This window comes from Anolis sagrei, chromosome 3 (assembly GCF_037176765.1).
Source record: "Anolis sagrei isolate rAnoSag1 chromosome 3, rAnoSag1.mat, whole genome shotgun sequence".
Lineage (NCBI taxonomy): Eukaryota > Metazoa > Chordata > Lepidosauria > Squamata > Dactyloidae > Anolis > Anolis sagrei.
Genome location: NC_090023.1, coordinates 175,394,625 through 175,419,112, shown reverse-complemented (window position 1 = coordinate 175,419,112; position 24,488 = coordinate 175,394,625). Strand labels below are relative to the sequence as shown.

Genomic DNA, 24,488 nt, shown 5'->3' with positions numbered 1-24,488 from the left:
GCATACAAAAAAGAAGAGAAAGGCTGTATAGTAAATACCATATTTTCTGGCATATAAGACGACTGGGTGTATAAGACGGCCCCCCAACTTTTCCAGTTAAAATATAGAGTTTGGGATATACTCATAATATAAAAAAGGTTGTCCCCTGATATTGAGTCCAGTCATGTCTGACTCTGGGGTGTGGTGCTCATTTCCATTTCTAAGCCGAAGAGCCGGTATTGTCCATAGAGACCTTCAAGGTCATGTGGCCGGCATGACTGCATGGAGCGCCGTCATATAAGACTACCCCTAATCCAACGCAAACCAAATAAAATTAAAAAAAACATCAGATTTGATTTCAATATGGTAATTTTCCTATACAGTACTTCCTTTTCTGCCTCTCAGATCTCACACACGCGCCTGTGCCGCTTCACTGATGCTTCACCTCAGGAGCGAGATCTGAGAGGCAGAGAAGGAGATACGGTGATAGGATACTAGGGTGGGCCAAACGGGTGAAAGAGGCGTATTTTTCACCTGTTCTATCTCTTTTTTCCATACCCCGGGTGTCCCAGACACCTGCAGCTTGCTCTGCCCTTCACTTACACCTTCCTAGTGAGGCAACCCCTCACCTCGTCATCGGGACCGCGTTAAGTCACTTCTTTCCATGAATCCTGTTGAATTGATTTTCTTCTACCGTACTTGTACATTGCCGCTCTTGTTGCTTTCACACGGTCGCCGCATAAGGCAAGGATGCAGCCGCAGTCATTTTTTAGCTCTCCCCACCATATGCGGCAACCACAGATACTCCAGTCCAGCTCAGAAGTTTCAGCATCTGCTCTATAGATGACACACAGCGTATAAGATGACCCCCAACTTTTGAGAAGATTTTCCTGGGTTAAAAAGTAGTCTTATACACCAGAAAATACAATAATTGCACTAGCAGTTGTGGAAAGTTCTTGTTCATTCTCTTCTTTTTATGTGTTTATACCTGTGATTATATGTATTTTGCATCTTACATGGAAGTGATATAGAGTTCTGAGTACTGTTCCATTATTCAGGCAGACTCCAAAAGGGAGCCTAGACAGAGACAAATAATCCATTTTATGGGGAGAGGGTTGAAGGGGGAAAGCCATTTCCCCATTTTCACTGGTTATTCCCCCTCCCCACTTCCCGCTTTATAAACAAGGGAGGGTCACATGGGTGGGGGAATAACAGGAAAACAGGGGGAAATAGTTTAACTCCTTAACCCCTTTTCCACTGAAAAATTGACTCTTTCTCTCTATAGCACCCCCTTGTGGCCTTCGTCCGGATAATAGAGCAATACTGAGTTCTGATATTATAAAGGTAAAGGTAGTCCCCTGACATTAAGTCCAGTCATGTCTGACTCTGGGGTGTGGTGCTCATCTCCATTTCTAAGCCGAAGAGCCAGCGTTGTCCGTAGACACCTCCAAGGTCATGTGGCCGGCATGACTGCATGGAGCGCCGTTATCCCTTCTGATATTATAGCACTTCAGATTTCTGGTGAATTACACCCTGTAGAACAGTGGTGCTCAATCTGGGGTTCCCAGATGTTTTTGGCCTTCAACACAATGAAATCGTAGCAGCTGGTAAACCCGCTGGGATTTTTGGGAGTTGTAGAGGAGCCCTCGGTGGCGCAGTGGGTTAAAGCACTGAGCTGCTAAGCTTGTTGATCGAAAGGTCGCAGGTTCGATTCCGGGGAGCGGCGTGAGCTTCCGCTGTCAGCTCTAGCTTCTGCCAACCTAGCAGTTCGAAAACATGCAAATGTGAGTAGATCAATAGGTACCGCTCCGGCGGGAAGGTAACAGCGCTCCATGCAGTCATGCCGGCCACATGACCTTGGAGGTGTCTACGGACATCGCTGGCTCTTCGGCTTAGAAATGGAGATGAGCACCACACCCCAGAGTCAGACATGGCTGGACTTAATGTCAGGGGACTACTTTTACCTTTACTTTTTTTAGGCCAAAAACATCTGGGGACCCCAGGTTGAGGACCACTGTTGTAGAAATACTCTCACTTTCCAATCTGAAATGATATACCTAGAGGAACTTTGCACCAATCAGTCAGGTGTAACAACTGAGAGTAGTAGTACTACCTGACCATTGCTTGTTTCCCTTTCCCAATTTCCTTTTTGCTACAGTATTAACCATCTAGAGCAGGGGTCCCCAAACTAAGGCCCTTCAGCCTTCCAAGGTCATTTACCCAGCCCTCACTCAGGGTCAACCTAAGTCTGAAACGACTTAAAAGCACACAACAATAAAAACAACAACAATCCTATCTCATCAGCCAAAAGGTGGTCTACACTTCCCATTGAAATACTAATAAGTTTATATTTGTTAAAATTATTCTTCATTTTAATTATTGTATTGTTTTTAAGTAGCTTTTGCACTACAAATAAGATATGTGAAGTGTGCATAGGAATTCATTCATGTTTTTTTCACATTATAATTCGGCCCTCCAACAGTTTGAGGGACCCCTGATCTAGAGGAATGGTGGGAATGAGTATACAACATGTAATAGGAAATAACAACAGGAAATACTGTAATGCTGTTCTTTAAAAACTATTAAATGTGTTTAGCCCTCCATATTGGTGGGTTTAGCTTTCGTGGATCAGATTATAGTCTAGAAATGTGAATCTGTAGTCTTAGTTCCCTGGAAGTTTTTCTATCGGCAGTCCATAGAGTTGCATTCCAGGATTTAGTTTATCCCCACTTTTGTGTCTATGTGGAGGTCTGACAGTACAGATAACCCTACCATTACTTCTCCTGTGCGGCTCTTACAGGTACAACTGTAAAGAAGAGTTTCAGATTCATGATGATCTCTTGAAAGCTGGCTATACTGTTGGCCGCATTACAGAGTCAACTCCAGAGCATTATCTTGTACAGGTGAGCACACGGGATCTGATTTGAGGCTTACAATGTTGTTATGTAGTGACCAGGAGCCCCCAGTTGTACAATGGATTAAACCCTTGCGCCGGTAGGACTGCTGATGGAAAGGTCGGCGGTTCGAATCTGGGGAGCGGGATGAGCTCCTGTCTGTCAGCTCCAGCTTCTCATGTGGGGACATTAGAGAAGCCTCCCACAAGATGGTGAAACATCCAGGCATCCACTGGGCAACGTCCTTGCAGAAGCGACTTGCAGTTTCTCAATTCTTTCCTGACATGAGAATATATATATATATATATATATATATCGTGACCGAAGAATATGAATCCAGAGATGACAGAAAGTCCAGTCTTTTACTTGTCCAAGACCTCTGGAAACAAGGGCATGAAAGTAACTCTTCTATTTCCCTGTCCAGAAATTAGTATGCAGTTGCATGCTTCCTCTGATCATGGATACTTATTATTATTATTATTATTATTATTATTATTATTATTTACAGTATTTATATACCGCTTTTCTCACCCCTAGGGGGACTCAAAGCTGTTTACACATAGATAATGGATCCTCCCTTTAGCTATAATGGATAATAGTTCTTTATGGGTCTCTTCTCTGTGAATAGTAGTAGTAGTAGTAGTAGTAATAATAATAATAATACTTCATTTATATTCCGCCCTTCTCACCCTGAAGGGGAGTCAGAGCGGATGACAGTACACATACACAGCAAACATTCAATGCTGCTTTGTATAGACAATACACAGACAGACAGAACAGAAAGGAGGTGCCATGGAAGGTTGGGTTCAAGTCCAGGGGCTAATGTTGCTTCATTCTCTATGACGAAGAGCCGTCAGGACTTCCTCCTTCCTTTTGGTCACCCAGCATTTTCTGATCTTCTTTCTTTATAGCGTCGTAAAACACCTCTCCTGCTATTTAGCGGTACCTAATTTCTCTAATCACAGCTAAAACTGTTTTCTAATTGCTTAGGTAAACAATGAGCTGGGCTGACAGTCGGCAGCTCACGCCAACACAGGGCTTTGAATTTGCAACCTTTTGGTTGATAGATCTTATAATTGCTGATGATTTACCACCTGTGCTAAACCTCCGGCCATCTAAGTTTTGAAAAGAGTTGAAAGTGTACATCCCCACATTTCATGATCAACCGTTCATTTCCTCACTGTGTGAAGAACTTGTTTACTTAATTTATTTTCCTCTGATCTTCCTTTGTACAATCAAATAATAAATTACCATTCTTTTTTCTTGTCTCTCCCCCTCCCTCCGTTCCCCCCTCCAGGGGAAATACTTTATGGTCCGCGATGTATACAGCAAATTAGATGTCTTGAACACTGCCAGCAGCTGTGGTGCACCAAACTTTCGACAAGCCAAAGGGGGATATTCCGTGTTTGGCATGGGTCAGCCCAGCTTGGATGGTTTCAAACAGGTTCTGCAGAAAGTGCAGAATGAAGGCCATAAGGTCTGGAGATGGGTGAAAGCGAATCTCAAACTTTGCCAATTTTTTATCATGTATATATTTCAGTCTGTCAAACCCATTTATGATTGTTCCCTCTTGTAAATTTTAAGGGTTTTTTTTGGAAGGAACAAGATGGGAGAGGGTGGAATGTCCTGTTCTGTTGTGATCTGTAGCCCCTTGTAAAAGTTGACAAGGAACTTGAAGAATAGTATATGTAACTTAGATTATGAATGTTACAAGTAGTGAACTATTTGTGGGAAAGGGGAACTTTGTTTTTACTAAGATAATTCTCCTTAGTATTTATTTGTGTCCAAGGCGGGTGGGGCTTCCCAAGCTATGTGATATGGGGAACTGACAATTATTTTTCCCCAATGTGCTCAGGGCAGGAACCATATTTGTATCTGTGGGATACAATTGGTTCTATTTTTCCTGGAAATGCATCAGAGACCAGCAGCCAATGGTTTGTGGACTGGCATTGGTTCATAGACCACCACTTTGAGTATTTTTGACGTAAGGAATTCAAAGCATCAGATAGAATTCGTTCCAGATAAAGTAGAACAATTTTTGAAAGATGTCAGTTGGTATATTTCATACCCTAAGTTTGTTATACTCAAGTCGAACTCAGCACTTGCTCAAGGTTACCTGATCCAGTGCAGTCCGCACTTCATATTTGCAGGTTCAATTTTTGCAGATTTGATTATTTGTAGATTTGATTAATATGTTATTTTTAAAAATCCCTAGGTTTTCCAGATCAATTTTTGCCAGAGGTTGACCATAGAATTGTTCTGAAGGATCTAGAACAGTCGTTCTAAACCTGTGGGTCCCCAGATGTTTTGGCCTTCAACTCACAGAAATCCTAACAGCTGGTAAACTGGCTGGGATTTCTGGGAGTTGTATTATTTATTATTTATTTAAAACTTTTATATCCCAATCTTCTCATCTCCGTAGAGGGACTCAGACCGGCTTATAGCAAGGATTCAATGCTACTAATACAAGTTAAGACATCATACGACAGTACAAGATTAAAATACATATAGATAAGATACATATATACCAAATCGCCAAGGTAAAAATCATGTTCAACTCAGTCCGCATATGTTGCCACTCACTTTGGTCTGTAACCAGTCTCAGCCATTATTCTGGAAATGCTTCGTTCCATAACCAGGATTTCACTAGCCTCCTGAAGGACAAGAGGGAGGGGGCAGATCTAATCTCACTCGGGAGAGAGTTCCATAGCCGAGGGGCCATCACAGAGAAGGCCCTGTCTCTCGTTCCCACCAAACGCACTTGCAAAGGTAGGGGACTGAGAGCAGGACCTCTCCGGAAGATCTTAACATCCTTGATGGTTCATGGGGGAGAATACGCTCGGACAGGTAAACTGGGCCGGAACCGTATAGGGATTTATAGGTTAAAACCAGCACTTTGAATTGTGCTCGGAAGCTAATTGGCAACCAGTGGAGCTGGTGCAACAAGGGAGTTGTGCGCTCCCTGTACCCAGCTCCCGTCAGTAGCCTGGCTGCCGAGTGCTGGCTAATTGCAGCTTCCGGGCAGTCTTCAGAGGCAACCCCACATAGAGAGCGTTGCAGTAATCTATACGGGATGTAACCAGAGCGTGGACCACTGTGGCCAAGTCAGACTTCCTGTGGCCAAAACACCTGGGGACCCACTGGTTGAGAACACTCACCTAGAGAATCCAAGAACAAATACTTCTCTAGGCATTGGTCGGTCTTTCAATTCCATGCTGTGATCAATTTTGGATGTAAGATTTTTTTAGTTGTGGCTTTCCCCCTTTTATAAGAGTCCCTTTTCCCTAATCCCCCAAAATTAGAGGGCCTGCTGTTATTTTGCTCTGAACAGTGTTATATGTCAGATGAAATGCTGTCCAGTCTAGTTAAAAACCATTCAGTAGGACGGCATAGGGTTACATGTGGATGACCAAACAAGGCTACTGTTGCACTCCAGGACAGGAATAACCCCCTGACTTTAAAACACCACACGTTGAGTAGGAAAACAATCCTTTTTTATTGAAACTAGCTGTACCCGCCACGCATTGCTGTGGCCAACCTTCCCTCCCTCTCTCCATCCCTCTTTCTTTCTTTCTTTCTTTCTTTCTTTCTTTCTTTCTTTCTTTTTTCTTTCTTTTCTCCCTCCGTCCCTCCCTCCCTCCCTTCCATCTTTTTCTTTCCCTTCTTCTTTCTTTCTTCCTTCTCTATCTTTTCTCACTTCCTTTGGTTCCATCCTTCCTTGTCTCTTTCTTTCCTTCCTTCCTTCCCTCCCTCTTCCGTTCCTTCTCTCCTTCCTTCCTTTTCTACCTTTCTTTCTTTCCTTCTTTCCTTCTTTCTCTCCCTCCTTCTCTCCTTGCTTCCTTGCTTCCTTGCTTCCTTGCTTCCTTGCTTCCTTGCTTCCTTCCTTCTCTCCCTCTTTTGTTCCTTCTCTCCTTCCTTCCCTCTTTCACTTTTTTATTTCCTTCTCTCCTTCCTTCCTTCTCTACCTTTCTTTCCTTCCTTCTCTCCTTCCCTCCCTCTTTCCCTCCCTCTTTCACAATCATAGGCTGAATTCCAACAACTATATTGAAAGTGTACATCCTCACATGTTGTGATCAACTGTCTGCAATGTAGTTTCTCATTGGTGTAAGCTGCCATAGCCACCATTTTCTTCTCATCTCAACAGGAATGCATTATGTTCTGTGTTCGTGAGGAGCCCGTGCTTTTTCTGCCTTTGGACAATGACTTTATGCCCTATACTCCCAGAGGAAAAGAGAATCTGCATGAAAACCTGCATGGCTTGCAGAGAGGTGTCAAAGTAGAAAACCTGGAGCTCTCTATTCGAAAAGAGGTAATTTTGAGTGGCATAAAGAGGACCATGATCTGGACGTAGAATAGCCTTTTTATTATTATGGTTATTTATTTAATTGGTAGTCATTCATACACAGAGTGAATGGAAAAGACCATTTAGAAACAGCAACTGGAGTGGAAGGAGAAGGAACAAACATAGCTATAACACCTCACCCTTCATCACATACCCAAATAACATCTGGTTGGGAGCAAACAGACAAGAACATAAGAGCAAATACATTGGACCTCAAATGCAAAATGGAACATATCAGGGCAGACCAAATAAAAATATATCCTGAGCTCCTTTTCCAGAAACTCAAGAGATCACTACAGGCCTAACATTAAAGATCACAGAGAAAACAATGAAAACATTGGGTTGTTGTAGGTTTTTTTGGGCTATATGGCCATGTTCTAGGGGCATTCTCTCCTGACGTTTCGCCTGCATCTATGGAAGCATCCTCAGAGGTAGTGAGGTCTGTTGGAACTACCTCTGAGGATGCTTGCCATAGATGCAGGCAAAACGTCAGGAGAGAATGCCCCTAGAACATGGCCATATAGCCCGAAAAAACCTACAACAGCCCAGTGATTCCGGGCGTGAAAGCCTTCGACAATACAATGAAAACACCGAAAGGGCTAACCTAGAACATTTTAATTCATTTTCTGTGAATTGCAGTTGACTAAATACAAAGCAAACAGGCCTAGAAATAATTTCCTGGAACCTGGCAGGCTGGGAAAATAAAATGGCAGATAAGGAATTTATTAGAACTCTACAGCAATATGACATAATTTGCCTGCAAGAGACACATGAACTCAGTCCCCCATTCCTACATTCATAAAGCATTCAACCAACCAGCTGTAAGGAAATCTGTAAAAGGCAGAGGAAGTGGTGGTTTGTTGTCCTTTATTTCAATAGAATTAGCAAGAGAATCCCAGGTGGTGGATTTCAGTTTGTAAAAGATTATTTATTTATTTATTTGCTACATTTGTATACCGCCCCTCTCAGCCCGCAGGTGACTCGGGGCGGTTCACAAGGCAACAATTCAATGCCATCCACATCATAAAAACGTTAAAACACTTAAAACTATTAACATATCAAGTAGGACCATAACAATAATAAAAAACAAATCAATTTGTCTCTTAGATAAAATATAATTGGATCTCATAATCCAATTGTTCCATAATCATATGTCTGTTACACTGTCTTTTCCAAACGCCTGCTCGAACAGCCAGGTTTTGACTTTTTTTCGGAAGGTCAACAGCGAGGGAGCTGATCTTATGTCTCTAGGAAGGGCGTTCCATAGAGAAGGCCCTGTCTCTCATCCCCGCCAAACGTATTTGTGACACCGACGGAGTCGAGAGCAGGGCCTCCCCAGATGATCTTAACGTCCTAGATGGTTCATAAGGGGAGATGCGTTTGGACAGGTAAATTGGGCCAGAACCATTTAGAGCTTTATAGGCTAAAGCCGGCACTTTGAATTGTGCATGGTAGCAAACTGGCAGCCAGTGGAGCTGACGCAACAGTGTATTTGTATGCTCTCTGAGCACCGCTCCTGTTAGTAATCTGGCTTCTGTCCATTGGACCAATTGAAGCTTCTGAGCAGTCTTCAAAGGCAACCCCACGTAGAGCGCGTTGCAGTAATCTATATGGGATGTAACAAGGGCATGGACTATCATGGCCAAGGCAGACTTCCCAAGATATGGGGGCAGCTGGCACACAAGTTTTAATTGGAGAACAAGCCCTATGAAGAAGAGAAGACTGAGAGGAGATATGATAGCCATGTATAAATATGTGAGAGGAAGCCACAGGGAGGAGGGAGCAAGCTTGTTTTCTGCTCCCTTGGAGACTAGGAGGCGGAACAATGGCTTCAAACTACAAGAGAGGAGATTCCATCTGAACATGAGGAAGAACGTCCTAACTGTGAGAGCTGTTCAGCAGTGGAACTCTCTGCCCCGGAGTGTGGTGGAGGCTCCTTCTTTGGAGGCTTTTAAACAGAGGCTGGGTGGCCATCTGTCAGGGATGATTTGAATGCAATATTCCTGCTTCTTGGCAGGGGGTTGGACTGGATGGCCCATGAGGTCTCTTCCAACTCTATGATTCTATGATTCTAATGCTCCCTTGGTCCCAGCCGAGACCTGGGGTTCCAGGCTCAGTGATGTTTTTGCTGCTGCACCTTAATACAGAAACTGGGAAGATTTTATTCTGCATAAGTGTTTATTTCCTCCCTTTCTGTGGTCCGCTAGTGACTCCCAAAATGTGGAAGGACGTTCATCATTTCATGACATAGTAACAATCCCGAGGTTAAACCAATTCCTTATAAGAGATAGAGACACATCCATAAATTGTAATCACAAAACATATGGTGATGCAACATATCTGAAAAAAACCTTGCATTTATATATTTAAAAATATATGATCAATAGCTTATTCTCAGGTTTCTCATTTCATTCATTCGACACACTCACACACTGCAACTGACACACTAATGTGTTGTGACACATAATTTGGAAAACTCTGCTATAGGCCAGAACACGTGAAGAGTCAAGATTTCCCATTCTGCTCTTACTAAAGTTTACTGGAACCTTACTTACTTACTTATTTAGGCAATCCCTCATTGTCTGAGTAGGATAGTCTTCCAAGATCAGTGTACTGGTGGCCCCAGTATACCAGTACACAGTACACCAGTACACACAGTACCCAGTACACCGGAGCCCCCGGTGGCGCAGTGGGTTAAAGCCCTGTGCTGGCAGGACTGAAGACCGACAGGTCGCAGGTTCGAATCCCAGGAGAGGCGGATGAGCTCCCTCTATCGGCTCCAGCTCCTCATGCGGGGACAAGAGAGAAGCCTCCCACAAGGATGACAAAACATCAGAAATCATCCAGGTGTCCCCTGGGCAACGTCCTTGCAGACGGCCAATTCTCTCACAACAGGAGCGGTTGCTCCTGACACGACAAAAAAAAAAAAAGTGTACTGGTGGGTCCGTAGGTGACTGTGGAGCCCTATTCTTGATCTGCATCTTCTCCCACAGTGAGGGCATTGGTTTCCAGGTGGAAGGCGGTCCCAGTCGGGGTTGGCTTGAAGCGCCTTCCTCTTGACACGTTTCTCTCTTTTGCTCTCCATTCGAGCCTCTTCAAATTCTAAAGCACTGCTGGCCACAGCTGACTTCCAGCTGGAGCGCTAAAGGGCCAGGGCTTCCCAATTCTCAGTGTCTATGCCAGAGTTTTAAAGGTTGGCTTTGAGTCCATCTTTAAGTCTCTTTTCCTGCCCACCAACTTTCCGTTTTCCGTTCTTGAGTTCGGAGAACTCCACCATACTGGAACCATATGGAATCATGAAGGAATGGATCAAGTGTTTCTATGGTAAAAATATTATTTTGATCAAAGGGCAGCTCTGGCCAGGAAAAATGTCTTTCGGGAAGATGTGGAAGTGTATTTTATAAAACTAGATTGTTTTCAATTTGATTTTTTTGGCTTGGTCTCTTTAAGATACACGACTTTGCCCAGCTGAGTGAGAATACGTATTATGTCTACAACGATATTGAGCATTTCAAAGATGAACCACATTCAGTGAGCATCCGCTGTGAAGAAGACATCCATGTGACAGAAGAAGTGTACAAGAGACCAGTCTTCCTGCTGCCATCATACAGGTAACTTTCTGCATAACCTTCCAATGGTATAATTCCTTCTAACTCTGATGTGTTGTCTTTTTGCTGTATCACCTAAGAAATATCTCTGTAAGGTTAATATTATATATTGAATTAAATTGATGTATTTAATATTGAATTAAAATCGATGCTAAGCATTATTTTAAAAATAATTTTTATTGTGTTATGTGAAAAAAAGCATACAATCTGCGAAATTCAACAAAGTACAAATAATCCATTAATTCTGGAGTGATATAGTAATGAGACACTGAGGACTTGTGTCTTTATTGTCTTTATTGTCTTTACTGTTTTTATATGGTTTATATTACATGTTAACGTTCTTAATTATATTTATATTGTTGGGGGCATTGATTGCCAACTGTAATAATAATAATAATAATAATAATAATAATAATAATAATAATAATCCTTTATTTATACCCCGCTACCATCTCCCGCAGGACTTGGTGCGGCTTACAAGAGGCCGAGCCCAAATACATCAATAAAACAACAACGACAACAATACAATTATTTATTTATTTATTTATTTGCTTTACTTCTATACCGCCTTTCTCAGCCGAAATGGCGACTCAAGGCGGTTTACATAGTAAAGATCAACACAATAACAACAAGAAGGCAGTTAAAAACACATTATACAAAAACGTCAGGTCAAACAATCATAATCCTAGATATATGCCTCAGCAAACAAGTCAGAATCAGAATCCGTAATCATAATCCCTTATACCAATTCCTATGATCAATTGTACCGTATGACTGTATTTCATTGCATTACTTAGCCAAACGCTTGTTCGTAAAGCCAAGTCTTGACCTTCCTCCGGAATGCCAGCAGTGAAGGGGCCTGTCTGATGTCCACAGGTAGGGCGTTCCATAGCTGAGGGGCCACCACCGAGAAGACCCTGTCTCTCGTCCCCGCCAACCGCGCTTGTGATGCGGGTGGGACCGAGAGCAGGGCCTCCCCAGAAGATCTTAATGTCCTGGTCGGTTCATAGGAGGAGATGCGTTCGGAGAGGTAGGTAGGGCCAGAACCGTTTAGGGCTTTATAGGCTAACGCCAGCAACAATCAATAACTCATAAACAAAGCAAAAACAATAACAATAATATCATGACGCATTAAAAACATGAGGCAGGGCCAAATGTAATGGTTAAATTTTTTAAAATGCTGGGCATGTCCAAGTGAAATAGGATAGATATTTTAGGGATAGGTGGGCATGCAGACAATCCTAAATCTCTCGTAAAGTGCATTTGGGACACATTGCTTGGATTTCCTTATTCTGGGAAGGCACACTGGAACTGTAAACCACCTTGAGTCACCTTCGGGCTGAGAAAGGCAGTATATAAATATGGTAAATAAATAAATAAATAAAACGTCTATATAACATTTTATACATATTTTCCGTAATGGACCCAGCTAATGAAAATGTAAACCCTTTTTGCCATAAGCATTCCCAGTTATCCAAATCTATATTTTTCCCTAAGTCTCTGGCCCAGGAAACCATTACTGTTTTTATTTGATTATCTTCCAGGTTATATTCTAGAGCAGTTGTTCTCAACCTGTGGGTCCCCAGGTGTTTTGACCTACAACTCCCAGAAATCCCAGGCAGTTTACCAGCTGTTAGGATTTCTGGGAGTTGAAGGCCAAAACATTTGGAGACCCACAGGTTGAGAACCACTGCTCTAGAATATATCAGTATAACCTGGACAGCAATCCTTTATTTTCTTTCTCCAAAATATTTTACAAGTCCTATTTCCTTTAGGAGAACCCAATTTTAATGTCTTTCCTAAATATATTAAGCATTATTTTAAACACAACAATACAAGCAATAATAACAACAATACAAGCAATTAAAAACACATAGACAATAAGATAAACAACATTATCAATCAAACAACACATAATTAAAAACAGTGGGAATGCCAAATGTTAAGTTAAAATTGGAAATAATGCTGGGACATGAATATGGGTACTTTGTGTAAAGTATTTTGCTCCTGAGCATTTCTGTCTCTTCGTTGGTAGATACCATCGGCTGCCTTTACCAGTAGAAGGAGCCCCTTTAGAATGTCAGCTTGATGCTTTCCTCGATTTCCTCAGGGTAAGTAAGCCTTCTCCTCTGTGGCTCCCCGTCTTTGGAACTCACTACCTGGTGAGATAGGAGCCCCTGGTGGCACAGTGGGTTAAACCCCTGTGCTGGCAGGACTGAAGACCAACAGGTCGCAGGTTCAAATCCAGGGAGAGGCAGATGAGCTCCCTCTATCAGCTCCAGCTCCTCATGCGGGGACATCAGAGAAGTCTCCCACAAGGATGATAAAAACATCAAATCATCTGGGCGTTCCCTGGGCAACGTCCTTGCAGATGGCCAATTCTCTCACACCAGAAGCGACTTGCAGTTTCTCAAGTCACTCCTGACACGACCAAAAACAAACAAACAAACAAAAAACCTCGTGAGATCAGGCAAGCCCCCTCTTTAGCAGACTTAAAGAAAAATCTGAAAACCTGGCTCTTCCAATGTGCCTTTGGAGAGTGACCAATTTATCCTATTTCTGTTTGCCCCATCTTTAGTGTCATCTCCATGATACACCTTTCCCCCCGTCCTAAACTGAAAGCCTTGCCTCACTGCTTTTTTATCCTTCTTGGGCTCCTCTCACTTACTTATCTTTATTCCTACTTCACCCAGGGTTTTATTATTTCATCTTGTCCATTTGGCCTGCCCATCCTGTTCGGTTTTATTTTGTGTGAATTTGCTTTATTATTTTACTTTGCTATTGTAATTATCTTCTGATGTAATTTTGTTTCTGTGTTTTATTGTGTTGTCTTGTATTTTTGGGCTTGGCCTCATGTTAGCCGTCCCGAGAGATGGGGAGATGGTGGCGGGGTATAAATCTATACATATAATAAAAGCGAAAATGTGTGTATGTAGCAGAGGTGTCCACTTACACAAACAGCCTCCAACCTCCACAAACAGATTCCAAGTGCTGAGAATCCTCCAAAGGTACTCCTTCAACTGACATTGCAAGTTATAGTGAGCGCTGTGAACATGAAGTCCAACCCCTGCCAATATCCTCACATTTAAGGAATGCTTTCATTCGGGGACCATTTCATCCTAGATGCTGTTTTTTTCTCCAGAATGGACATCCCAGGGTTGCTTTTTCTCTCCAAATTTGCATAGCCTCACCCACTGCCTCCCACTTAACCCTTTCTACATATTCCTATGGCACACAGCAAACAGGAATTAATCAGCAACTTATTTATCGTGTCAGGCAACCGAACAGTTGTGTTACATTTTTGACAGAACAAACAAACAAACATACAAAAGACACAGAGTTTGCAAGCTTGGTAGTTGATTAAATGTCCTTTGACCAGTATCTGGCCACTTGGAGTGCTTCTGGTGTTGCTGCAAGAAGGTCCTCCATTGTGCATGTGGCAGGGCTCAGGTTGCACTGCAGAAGGTGTAGTTTGCTCTTCTCCACACTCGCATGTCGTGGATTCCAGTTTGTAGCCCCATTTCTGAAGGTTGGCTCTGCACCTCGTGGTGCCAGAGCGCAGTCTGTTCAGCGCCTTCCAAGTCACCCAGTCTTCTGTGTGCCCAGAGGGGAGTCTCTCATTTGGTATCAGCCATTGATTGAGGTTCTGGGTTTGAGCCTGCCACTTTTGGACCCTCGCTTGCTGAGGTTTTCCAGCGAGTGTCTCTGTAGATCTTAGAAAACTATTTCTAGATCTAAGTTGTTGACGTGCTGGCTGATACCCAAACAAGGGATGATCTGGAGATGTCTCTGCCTTGGTCCTTTCACTATTGGCTGCTACTTCCCGGCGGATGTCAGGTGGTGCAATACCGGCTAAGCAGTGTAATTTCCCCAGTGGTGTAGGGCGCAGACACCCCATGATAATGCGGCATGTCTCATTAAGTGCCACACCCACAGTTTTAGCATGATGAGATGTGTTCCACACTGGGCATGCATACTCAGCAGCAGAGTAGCATAGCGCAAGGGCAGATGTCTTCACTGTGTCTGGTTGTGATCCCCAGGTTGTGCCAGTAAGCTTTGATATTGTTTCTAGCGCCCACTTTTTGCTTGATGTTCAGGAAGTGCTTCTTGTAGGTCAGGGCACGGTCCAGAGTGACTCCCAGGTATTTGGGTGCGCTGCAATGCTCCAGTAGGATTCCTTCCCAGATGATCCTCAGAGCTCAGGATGCTTCTCTGTTCTTGAGATGAAAAGCACATGTCTGTGTTTTAAATGGATTAGGGATCAGCTGGTTTTCCCTGTAGTAGGCAGTAAGAGCACCTAGAGCTTCAGAGAGCTTCTGTTCAACCATCTCAAAGCTCTCTGCTTGAGCAGTAATGGCACAATCATCAGCATAGATGAAGCTCTTTGTCCCTTCTGGCAATGGCTGGTTATTTGTGTAGATGTTGAACATGGATGGAGCAAGCACGCTCCCCTGAGGCAGGCTGTTCTTCTGTTTCCGCCATCTGCTTCTCTGGCCCTGGAACTCAACAAAAAAGCTCCTGTTTTGTAGCAGGTTTCCTATGAGGTGGGTGAGGTGGTAGTCCTTTGTGATATTATACATTTTTCTCAGGAGGAGGCGGTGGTTCACAGTATCATAGGCTGCTGACAGGTTTATGAAGACAGCTCCTGTGATCTGCTACCTTTCAAAGCCATCTTCTATGTGCTGAGTCAGGTTCAACACTTGCGATGTGCAGCTTTTGCCTTTCCTGAAGCCAGCTTGCTGTGGAATCAGACATGGGTCTATTTTTATTTTTATTTTTGTAATTCTATGCAAAATAAGTCTCTTCAGAACTTTGTAGAGGTGGTACAACAGGGAGATTGGTCTACTGAGCAACTGAGGTTTGGGAAGAATTTACTATGTTTTACAGGAGTTGTAATTCACCTATATTCAGAGAGCACTCTGAACACAACCCACGATGGACCTGGACCACACTTGCCACAGATGCTGGGATTTGCAGTACCTTCACTCACTTCCTGAGACCACTGTGATCCCTAAAAATGACGGACCTGGATAAAATTTGGCAGAAACCCCCCATGACCCACCTCATGCCCTGGTGAAGTTTGGGGGAGGATGGACCATGGATGATGGGATTTGCAGTACCTTTACCCGAGTCACCTCCCACAGAACTCTGTGGCCCCCACTAATCACCAACCTGTACCAAACTTGGCACACAGACCCCCCCCCCATCACCCACTTTACATCCTAGTGTGGTTTGGGGGATGATGGACAATGGGTGATGGGAGTTGCAGTACCTTGAATCACTTCCCGAGACCACTGCAACCCCTACCAATGATAAATCAGGACCAAACTTGGCACACAGAGCCCCCATGACCCACTTTATGTCCTGGCGCAGTTTGGGAGATGACGGACCATGGATGATGGGATTCTCAGTACCTTCACTCACTTCCCGAATAACCCAGGCACCACCAGGTCCCCAAGCTAGTAATAATAATAATAATAATAATAATAATTATTATTATTATTATTTTAAGCACAACAAGATGAGTCCATAGCAGACACTCTGCTGGCTGTTGAATTGGATCACACGTTGGACACTTCCCAAGTGTCTAGGATTGTGTGATGCATCAGTGAATAATGCGTGCAGATTATTATTATTATTATTATTATTATTATTATTATTATTATCACCAACCTGTACCAAACTTGGCACACAGACCCCCGCCCCCCATCACCCACTTTACATCCTAGTGTGGTGTGGAGGATGATGGACAATGGGTGGTGGGAGTTGCAGTACCTTCAATCACTTCCCGAGACCACTGCAACCCCTACCAATGATAAATCAGGACCAAACTTGGCACACAGAGCCCCCATGACCCACCTTATGTCCTGGCGCAGTTTGGGAGATGACAGACCATGGATGATGGGATTCTCAGTACCTTCACTCACTTCCCGAATAACCCAGGCACCACCAGGTCCCCAAGCTAGTAATAATAATAATAATAATAATAATTATTATTATTATTATTATTATTATTTTAAGCACAACAAGATGAGTCCATAGGAGACACTCTGCTGGCTGTTGAATTGGATCACACGTTGGACACTTCCCAAGTGTCTAGGATTGTGTGATGCATCAGTGAATAATGCGTGCAGATTATTATTATTATTATTATTATTATTATTATTATTATTATCACCAACCTGTACCAAACTTGGCACACAGACCCCCGCCCCCCATCACCCACTTTACATCCTAGTGTGGTGTGGAGGATGATGGACAATGGGTGGTGGGAGTTGCAGTACCTTCAATCACTTCCCGAGACCACTGCAACCCCTACCAATGATAAATCAGGACCAAACTTGGCACACAGAGCCCCCATGACCCACCTTATGTCCTGGCGCAGTTTGGGAGATGACAGACCATGGATGATGGGATTCTCAGTACCTTCACTCACTTCCTGAATAACCCAGGCACCACCAGGTCCCCAAGCTAGTAAAAATAATAATAACAATTATTATTATTATTATTATTATTATTATTATTATTATTATTATTTTAAACACAACAAGATGAGTCCACAGCAGACACTCTGCTGGCTGTTGAATTGGATCACACATCGGACACTTCCCAAGTGTCTAGGACTGTGTGATGTATCGGCGAATAATGCATGCAAATTATTATTATTATTATTATTTTAAACACAACAAGATGAGTCCACAGCAGACACTCTGCTGGCTGTTGAATTGGATCACACGTCGGACACTTCCCAAGTGTCTAGGACTGTGTGATGTATCGGCAAATAATGCATGCAGATTATATTATTATTATTATTATTATTATTATTATTATTATTATTATTATTATTATGGCTTCTCCCAGCTCTATAAATATAAAATCTGAGGATTTTAATGACCTTATTTGGAAGGCAAAGAACAAGAAAAGCTTTTGCTGCCCAAGGGTATTATTTTTCCCACTATGGAATGGAAATATTTGCTTTCAGTAATACATTATGCTTTTCCTCCTTCCTGCTGTCATGTGTACATTCAGCAGAAATCTGTGGCTGTTTCTGGTTTTCTGGAGTTTGTACCTGAATACATGCATTTTTGGTTTGCCTATATTAATTTTAGCAACATGTTCAGAATTCCCCCAACACACTGAGAGGGGAGGAGAAGAGAATGCAAGTGCATACACATTAAAATATAGCATGTAGGAGTGGTACAGAAACTATTCAAGACTGGAGTGACAGGGCATTTGTGCAGCATAGTGGTTACGTGCCAAGGAAAGCCTGATTTTATGATGATTCCCTTTACCCTTGTATGGGTGTCATTGAGACGGCAGAGTTTCAAGATGGGATGTAAAATATTCCAATAAATTCATGCTGTCTTTGAGCATAAGCAGGGGGAGTTCTTCCCTCCTTGCAAGGAAATCTTGGGTGTAGGAAAAGTAGGAGAGGGGGGATGTAGATGGGAAAGGAAGAGAGAAGCAACAGGAAATCTGGAACCAGCAACAGGAGAAGCAGAGGGAGCTCATTAAGAGAGGCTCCTGTTTTTCATCTATCAGCAATCCCTTTAATCCATACACGCCTAAAGTGACTAAAACAAAGTTTTAAAAAGTTTTAAATCAGGATTGGTAATCTGTCTTCCTCTAGTTGTGGCCAGATAGCATGATAAATGCTGATGGGAGCTGCAGTTGGCAATATTTGGAGGGCCGTAGATTCCCCACCTCTGATTTAGATGTTGGGCTTATTCCCATTTCCCTTGCAGAGCACCAGGTTTCAGCGGTGGTCAGGGAGCTTTTGCACAACTAAAACTTGTGCGCCAGCTGCGCCCGTACCTTGGGAAGTCTGACTTGGCCACGGTGGTCCACGCTTTGGTTACATCCCGTTTAGATTACTGCAATGCTCTCTACGTGGGGTTGCCTCTGAAGACTGCCCAGAAGCTCCAACTAGTCCAACGAGCGGCAGCCAGAACACTAACACGAGCGGGGTACAGGGAGCATACTACTCCTCTGTTGCACCAGCTCCACTGGCTGCCAATTAGCTTCCGAGCACAATTCAAAGTGCTGGTGTTAACCTATAAAGCCCTAAACGACTCCGGCCCAATTTACTTGTCCAAACGTATTCTCCCCTATGAACCATCTAGATTGTTAAGATTGTCTGGAGGGGCCCTGCTCTCGGTCCCACCGGCCTCACAAGCGCGTCTGGTGGGGACGAAGGACAGGGCCTTCTCGGTGGTGGCCCCTCGGCTCTGGAACTCTCTCCCACTGGAGATCAGAACTGCCCCTTCTATCTTGACATTCAGAAAACAGGTGAAAACTTGCCTCTGGAAATTGGCATTCGACGAGTGAGTGATATGGATGTGATATGGATGGATGATAATGAATGACGAACAATGATTTCATTGTGACGACTGACCATTGTAATTATTTGACTGCATTTTGCTATTTTAACGTTTTTAGCTTAATATGTAATATGATGTTTTTAATGACTGTTTGTGATATTACTGTTGGAAACTGGCCTGAGTCCCTTGGCAGAGGTGAGAAGACTGGTATACAAAACTGCTAAATAAATAAATAAATAAATAAATAAATAAATAAATGTCCGTCTTCATAATTTTTCCATTACCCGAAAGAGAGTTTTTTTCTTCTGCCCAATTTGCTTCTGTGAGAATTTATGTGAGACTAAGTTTTAAAAAATGATTTTGTTTTATGCATCTGACATAACCAAGTTGAAAAAATAGCATTTTCAATATGTAGTTGTTCTCATTGATATGCATCATTGTTTACTCTGCTTTATGAGGGTTTATTGTTAAGGACTTTATCCTTCTGCAGTCAAAATAACTCTCAGGATAACTCGTAGGCCTGGGCGATCAATGAAAAAATGTTTCAATACTCATCACGAAATTAGGGGGTAGAGGAAAATAGTTTCTAAAGTGTTTCCAAAATTGGATGGGGTCTGTATTGTAATAATAATGAGTTAACTACTTTTTTGTTATTTTGTTAAGTAATTGTGCCAATGGGGAAACTTCAGGGGCTGTTTTCTCCCTCGTTGTTAGAGCTATTGGAGGAACTGCAATCCAGCATGAATCCCTTGTTGTTGTTGTTGTTGTTGTTGTTGTTGTTGTTGTTGTTGTTGTGTTTCTTCAAATGGTTTCTGATGAATGACAACTTTAAGGTGAACCTATCACATTTGGAACTCAATTGCTTGTGAAACCAGGAACAAACAATAAACCATCATAAAGCAGAGCAAACAAAGAGGACAGCAGCCAGCAATCTTTGCTCCCTTGTAATCCTGGCAGCAGCAATAATTTTGTTCTTGCTCCAAGAGTGTTTGGAGAAAATGGCAGGCCAAGAAATGTCCAACTGTAATTTTGTTTCCCCAGGAAAGTCCAAACCTGCTTCTTCTCCAAGACCCCAGCAGACCTCCTCCTGCTCTCCTCTTCAGCTGCCAAACAGGAGTCGGAAGGACCAATTTAGCCATGGTCTTAGGCACTCTGGTACTGTTTCACCGCAAAGGTGGTCCACAAAAGCAAGAGTAAGTGTACCATCTCCTCCTAAAGTAAAACATAAAGAAGTTCAGTCTGATGATTTGATAGATACTGGAGATTCCAATGTGCTTAATCTCAAAGAGCAGGGTTGCATGTTTTAGGAAATGCATAACTTTAAAAGGTGACATCCACCAGCTTGCGTCATATGTCAGGCTGCCGCCTGAATTATCTGAGTGTACTACACAAACATTGGCAATGGCAGTGAAATGAATCATGCCATGTGAAGAAAGGAAAGCATTGGTGAAACCGGTGACATGGAGCCATCAGAGTTTGCTTGCTTCTTTTGTCACTTGCCATTACTGTACAAACGGATGCCACAAATGGGGTCCCACCTTTGTGTTCTTCTCTGCAGTTTGATCTTTGTCCACAGTCGTCAAAATTTAGATTGATACAGAGGTAACTTAAGTTGCCCATCAACCAAGATAAAAGATCAAGCTTTGCTTGACATCAAACCACCATCCTTACTTCTACCATCATCCCCTGTCTTGCTTTGAGAGCCAAAGATAGAAAGCTTTTCAGAGATAATGGAGGAACTTGCATGTAGGATATTGGAGTTGGATGTGTCTGGTGCTACGCTTCCTCGGGGTAGATATCTCACTGCACCTAATGGGAGGACCAGGCCTGGGAAGAGTAAGAGTGATGGTGAATCACTCTTGGCAGGCCCATAGCCAGGATTTTGATGGGGGGGGGGGTGGGGAGCTGAGTCTAAGTAAAAGAGGGTCTACCCTAGCAAACCTTTTGTATCGTTACCCCAATACCCCCATGCATATGGGATATATTGAGCATGGTGGTCAGATCATGATATGAATAAACATAACAGTTTAATTAATGTACAGTAAGGCCTTTTCGCAGACCACCATGAGAATTTGGGGGGGGGGGTGAAGCCCCCAAAGCGCCCCCCCCCCCCCGGGCTACATGCCTGACTCTAAGTGATTATCAACTCAGCTGAACAACAAGCTGCAGAGAACGTGAAAGAGAAACTCTGCATTGTTATGCCTGGTAGCCTGGCAAAACATGATAATTTACACAAGGATCTTTGATTTATTATTTTAATGTAATTTGTGGTTCCCTGATTATTTCGAAATGCAGAGCACCCAGATATTACTAGGTTATCCATTGGTTAAGGAGATGTTATTTTCTTCAGCAATCTTGTAAGTGATATATAGAGAATAGTTCTTGAATTAACTAGATAATATAATTATATATTGCTATTTTCAACATGCTGAGTGGCACAAACTTTATGTTAAAAAATCCTAAGTAGTAGAAGATCCAATCAGAACATATTTCAGGAAATGAAGCCCGATTGCTCACTGGAGGGAAGGATATTAGAGGTAAAGATGAAATAGTTTGGTCACATCATGAGAAGATAGGAAAGCTTACCGAAGACAATGATACTTGGGAAAATGGGAAGAAAAAGGAAGAGGGGCCGACCAAGGGCAAGATGTGTAATATTGTGTAAATGCTATTTTAAACTGTAAGTCGCTCAGAGCACCTTGGTGGTGAGCGACTAATTAAGAAATAAAGTGAAGTGAAGTGAAGATGGATGGATGGTATCCTTGAAATGACTGGCTTGAGTCTGAAGGAGCTGAGGGTGGTGACGGCCAACAGGGAGCTCTGATGTGGGTTGGTCCATGTAAGTGGTGTGTTGTGTGATTGTGTGATGGCCAACAGGAAGCTCTGGTGTGGGTTGGTCCATGTAAGTGTTGTGTTGTGTGGTTTCTGGGCTGTATGACCATGTTCTAGCAGAATTTTCTCCAGACATTTTGCCTGCATTTGTGTTTGGCACCTTTCTGAAGATGCCAGCCACAGATTCAGGCAAAATGTCAGGAGAAAGTGCTGTTAGAACACCGCCATACAGCCCAGAAACCACACAACACCCCAATGATTCCGGCCATGAAAGCCTTTGACAATACATCGATATCCTATTTATTTATTTTTTGAAGGAGTCAAGTTAGAAAGCTCTGTAATTGTATGTATGTGTGTGTGTGAATGTGGACTGTTCAGATAACACAGATCTTTTGATTTTCTGCAGGCATAGCCTTCCACAATCCAGTAAATTCTTGCCCAAGGATCAATTTCAATTTATTCAGAACTTCATTGGCACAGTACCAAAAGGACAGCAAATAGTGGAAGAGGTGAGTAGATTCATGCTGATGTCTTGACATTCACTCTTTGCTGCACTTACTTTCCTTTCCAAATGTTTAAAACCAATGCTTTTGGATTTGGAAAGATTAGCCGTTTAAAAGAATCGTTGCCTGGGGGACACCCGACTGTACTTACTCAGTCTTCGAGGAGGCTCTTTGCATGGGCAGACCTATGCCCTGTTTGGCATAGGTGTGCCCATGCAAAGCAGGTGAACATAGCATTGAATGAAACATGCAGAATAATCACAGGATGTCTTAAACCTACACCTGTGGATAAACTCTACAAGCTAGCTGGCATTGCCCCCCTGATGTGCGACGGGAAGTTGCTGTTAAATGTGAAAGAAATAAGGTGGAACATTGTGAAAGCCATCCACTACATTGTTACCAGCCTCCTCCCAGTAGACTCAAATCAAGGAAAAGCTTTATGAGAACTACCACTCCTCTTGGCGTCCCCCCAGCAATAGCAAGGGTATCCCTCTGGGCAGCTAAACCAGGAAACCCCAACTGGATGGCTCCCCATGATGGCCCCCCATGAAGGTCTTCCTCCAGGAGCAAACCAAGAATGGGCAGCTTGGACATCCTGCAGCACATTTTGCTATAGTTTTTCAATTAATATCTCATCGAGCCTCAACCAACTCAACACAGATTGTGGCAGCCACAAAAACGAAGAAAATAACACTTTCAAACCAGGAACAGAAAAAATTTCAAATGTTACATAGTGCTATAGGAGCTGTATCCAAAACGCATCTGGAGGCTGCACATTATTCATCCTGGGCTTAAACTAAGGAACTTTCTGGTACCAGGAGAGACAGACAAACTATTGAAGGGGGTGAAATCCTTTTTGCGCTGATTTCTTGCACAAATTGACATTTACTTTTTTGGCCCCCAAAGGTAGATGCTGCCATCTCTTTATGCTCAGAAATGCACAATATGAGGGAAGCTATCTATGAGAATAAGAAGAAATTGGAAGCGATTGGAGAAGATTACCAGACCCAGGTACTGGTTGGGCTGAGGTGGAATTATGATTTGCTACTTAAAACTTGACCAGAATTCGTGGAAATACTCAGTGGGAAGTGCAGCAGCTACTGATAAATTTCAAAATAAAAATAGATACCTATAAAATTGCGTTAATTGAGGGATCAGTAGGTTAAATGTTTTTTAATATTTATATAAAACTGTAATTTAAGATAAGGCTATCCAACTCTGATTAAATCATTATTCTAATCTTCTTCAGTGTAAATGTGTTTAAGTAGCCTTCCAATAATAATAGAGTCAAATAACAAATGTAATAAAAATAGAGAAAAATATTGGAAATGTAATAACAACAGTAATAATAAAGTAAAATAATAAATGCAGTAATAATACAGCAAAATAATAAATGTAATAATAAAAGTAATAAATAGAGTAAAATAATAAATGTAATAATAATAACAACAACAATAAAGTAAAATAATAACTGTAATAATAATAACAATAATAAATAGAGAAAAATAATAAAAGTAATAAAAATAATAATTATAACCCAGTAAAATAATAAATAACTTTGACTCGAGCATAAACCAAGGGGGGCTGAAGAACTCCGCTTATACTCAAGTATATATAGTACATCATGTTGTTAGAGGTGATGGGTGGGTTCTGTTGTAAAGCTAAACTGTGTATATGGTTAAGTCCTGAAACTATGAACCCTGGTTGTGTTGTAGTTCAATTTTTATGGTGACAGAATTGGACTCATTGGTCTCATTTCAACATTACATCAAACTATGATTTAGCATAATGCAAATTCTTCTTGGATTCTTTGCCTTTTCTCCTTCCATTCACCTAGGATTTTCAGCTAACTGCAAATGTTGGATTAAATCAATAAAAGAGCACATAAGTTGAAGGTTTTCAGCTTCTGATTCATGGTTAATATGCTAAAATGTTGTAGTTCAGTGGTGCAGTCACACAAATCCAATATTTGCAATGCTGGACATAGAATCATAGAATCAAACCTCATG

The 24,488-nt window shown here is 42.4% G+C and overlaps 1 protein-coding gene across 3 annotated transcripts in view; it reads left to right on the top strand.

Annotated features, from left to right (window-relative positions):
* The window catches only part of PALD1 (phosphatase domain containing paladin 1), a 220,233-nt gene that overhangs the window by 114,970 nt on the left and 80,775 nt on the right, over positions 1-24,488 (top strand). For all 3 annotated transcript variants that reach the window (XM_067465697.1, XM_067465695.1, XM_067465696.1), the window contains exons 3-10: positions 2,780-2,882; positions 4,171-4,350; positions 7,018-7,182; positions 10,666-10,826; positions 12,859-12,934; positions 20,186-20,337; positions 22,383-22,485; positions 23,386-23,490. In XM_067465697.1, the coding sequence (XP_067321798.1) occupies positions 2,780-2,882; positions 4,171-4,350; positions 7,018-7,182; positions 10,666-10,826; positions 12,859-12,934; positions 20,186-20,337; positions 22,383-22,485; positions 23,386-23,490 (1,045 nt within the window). The remainder of the gene's footprint in view (positions 1-2,779; positions 2,883-4,170; positions 4,351-7,017; positions 7,183-10,665; positions 10,827-12,858; positions 12,935-20,185; positions 20,338-22,382; positions 22,486-23,385; positions 23,491-24,488) is intronic.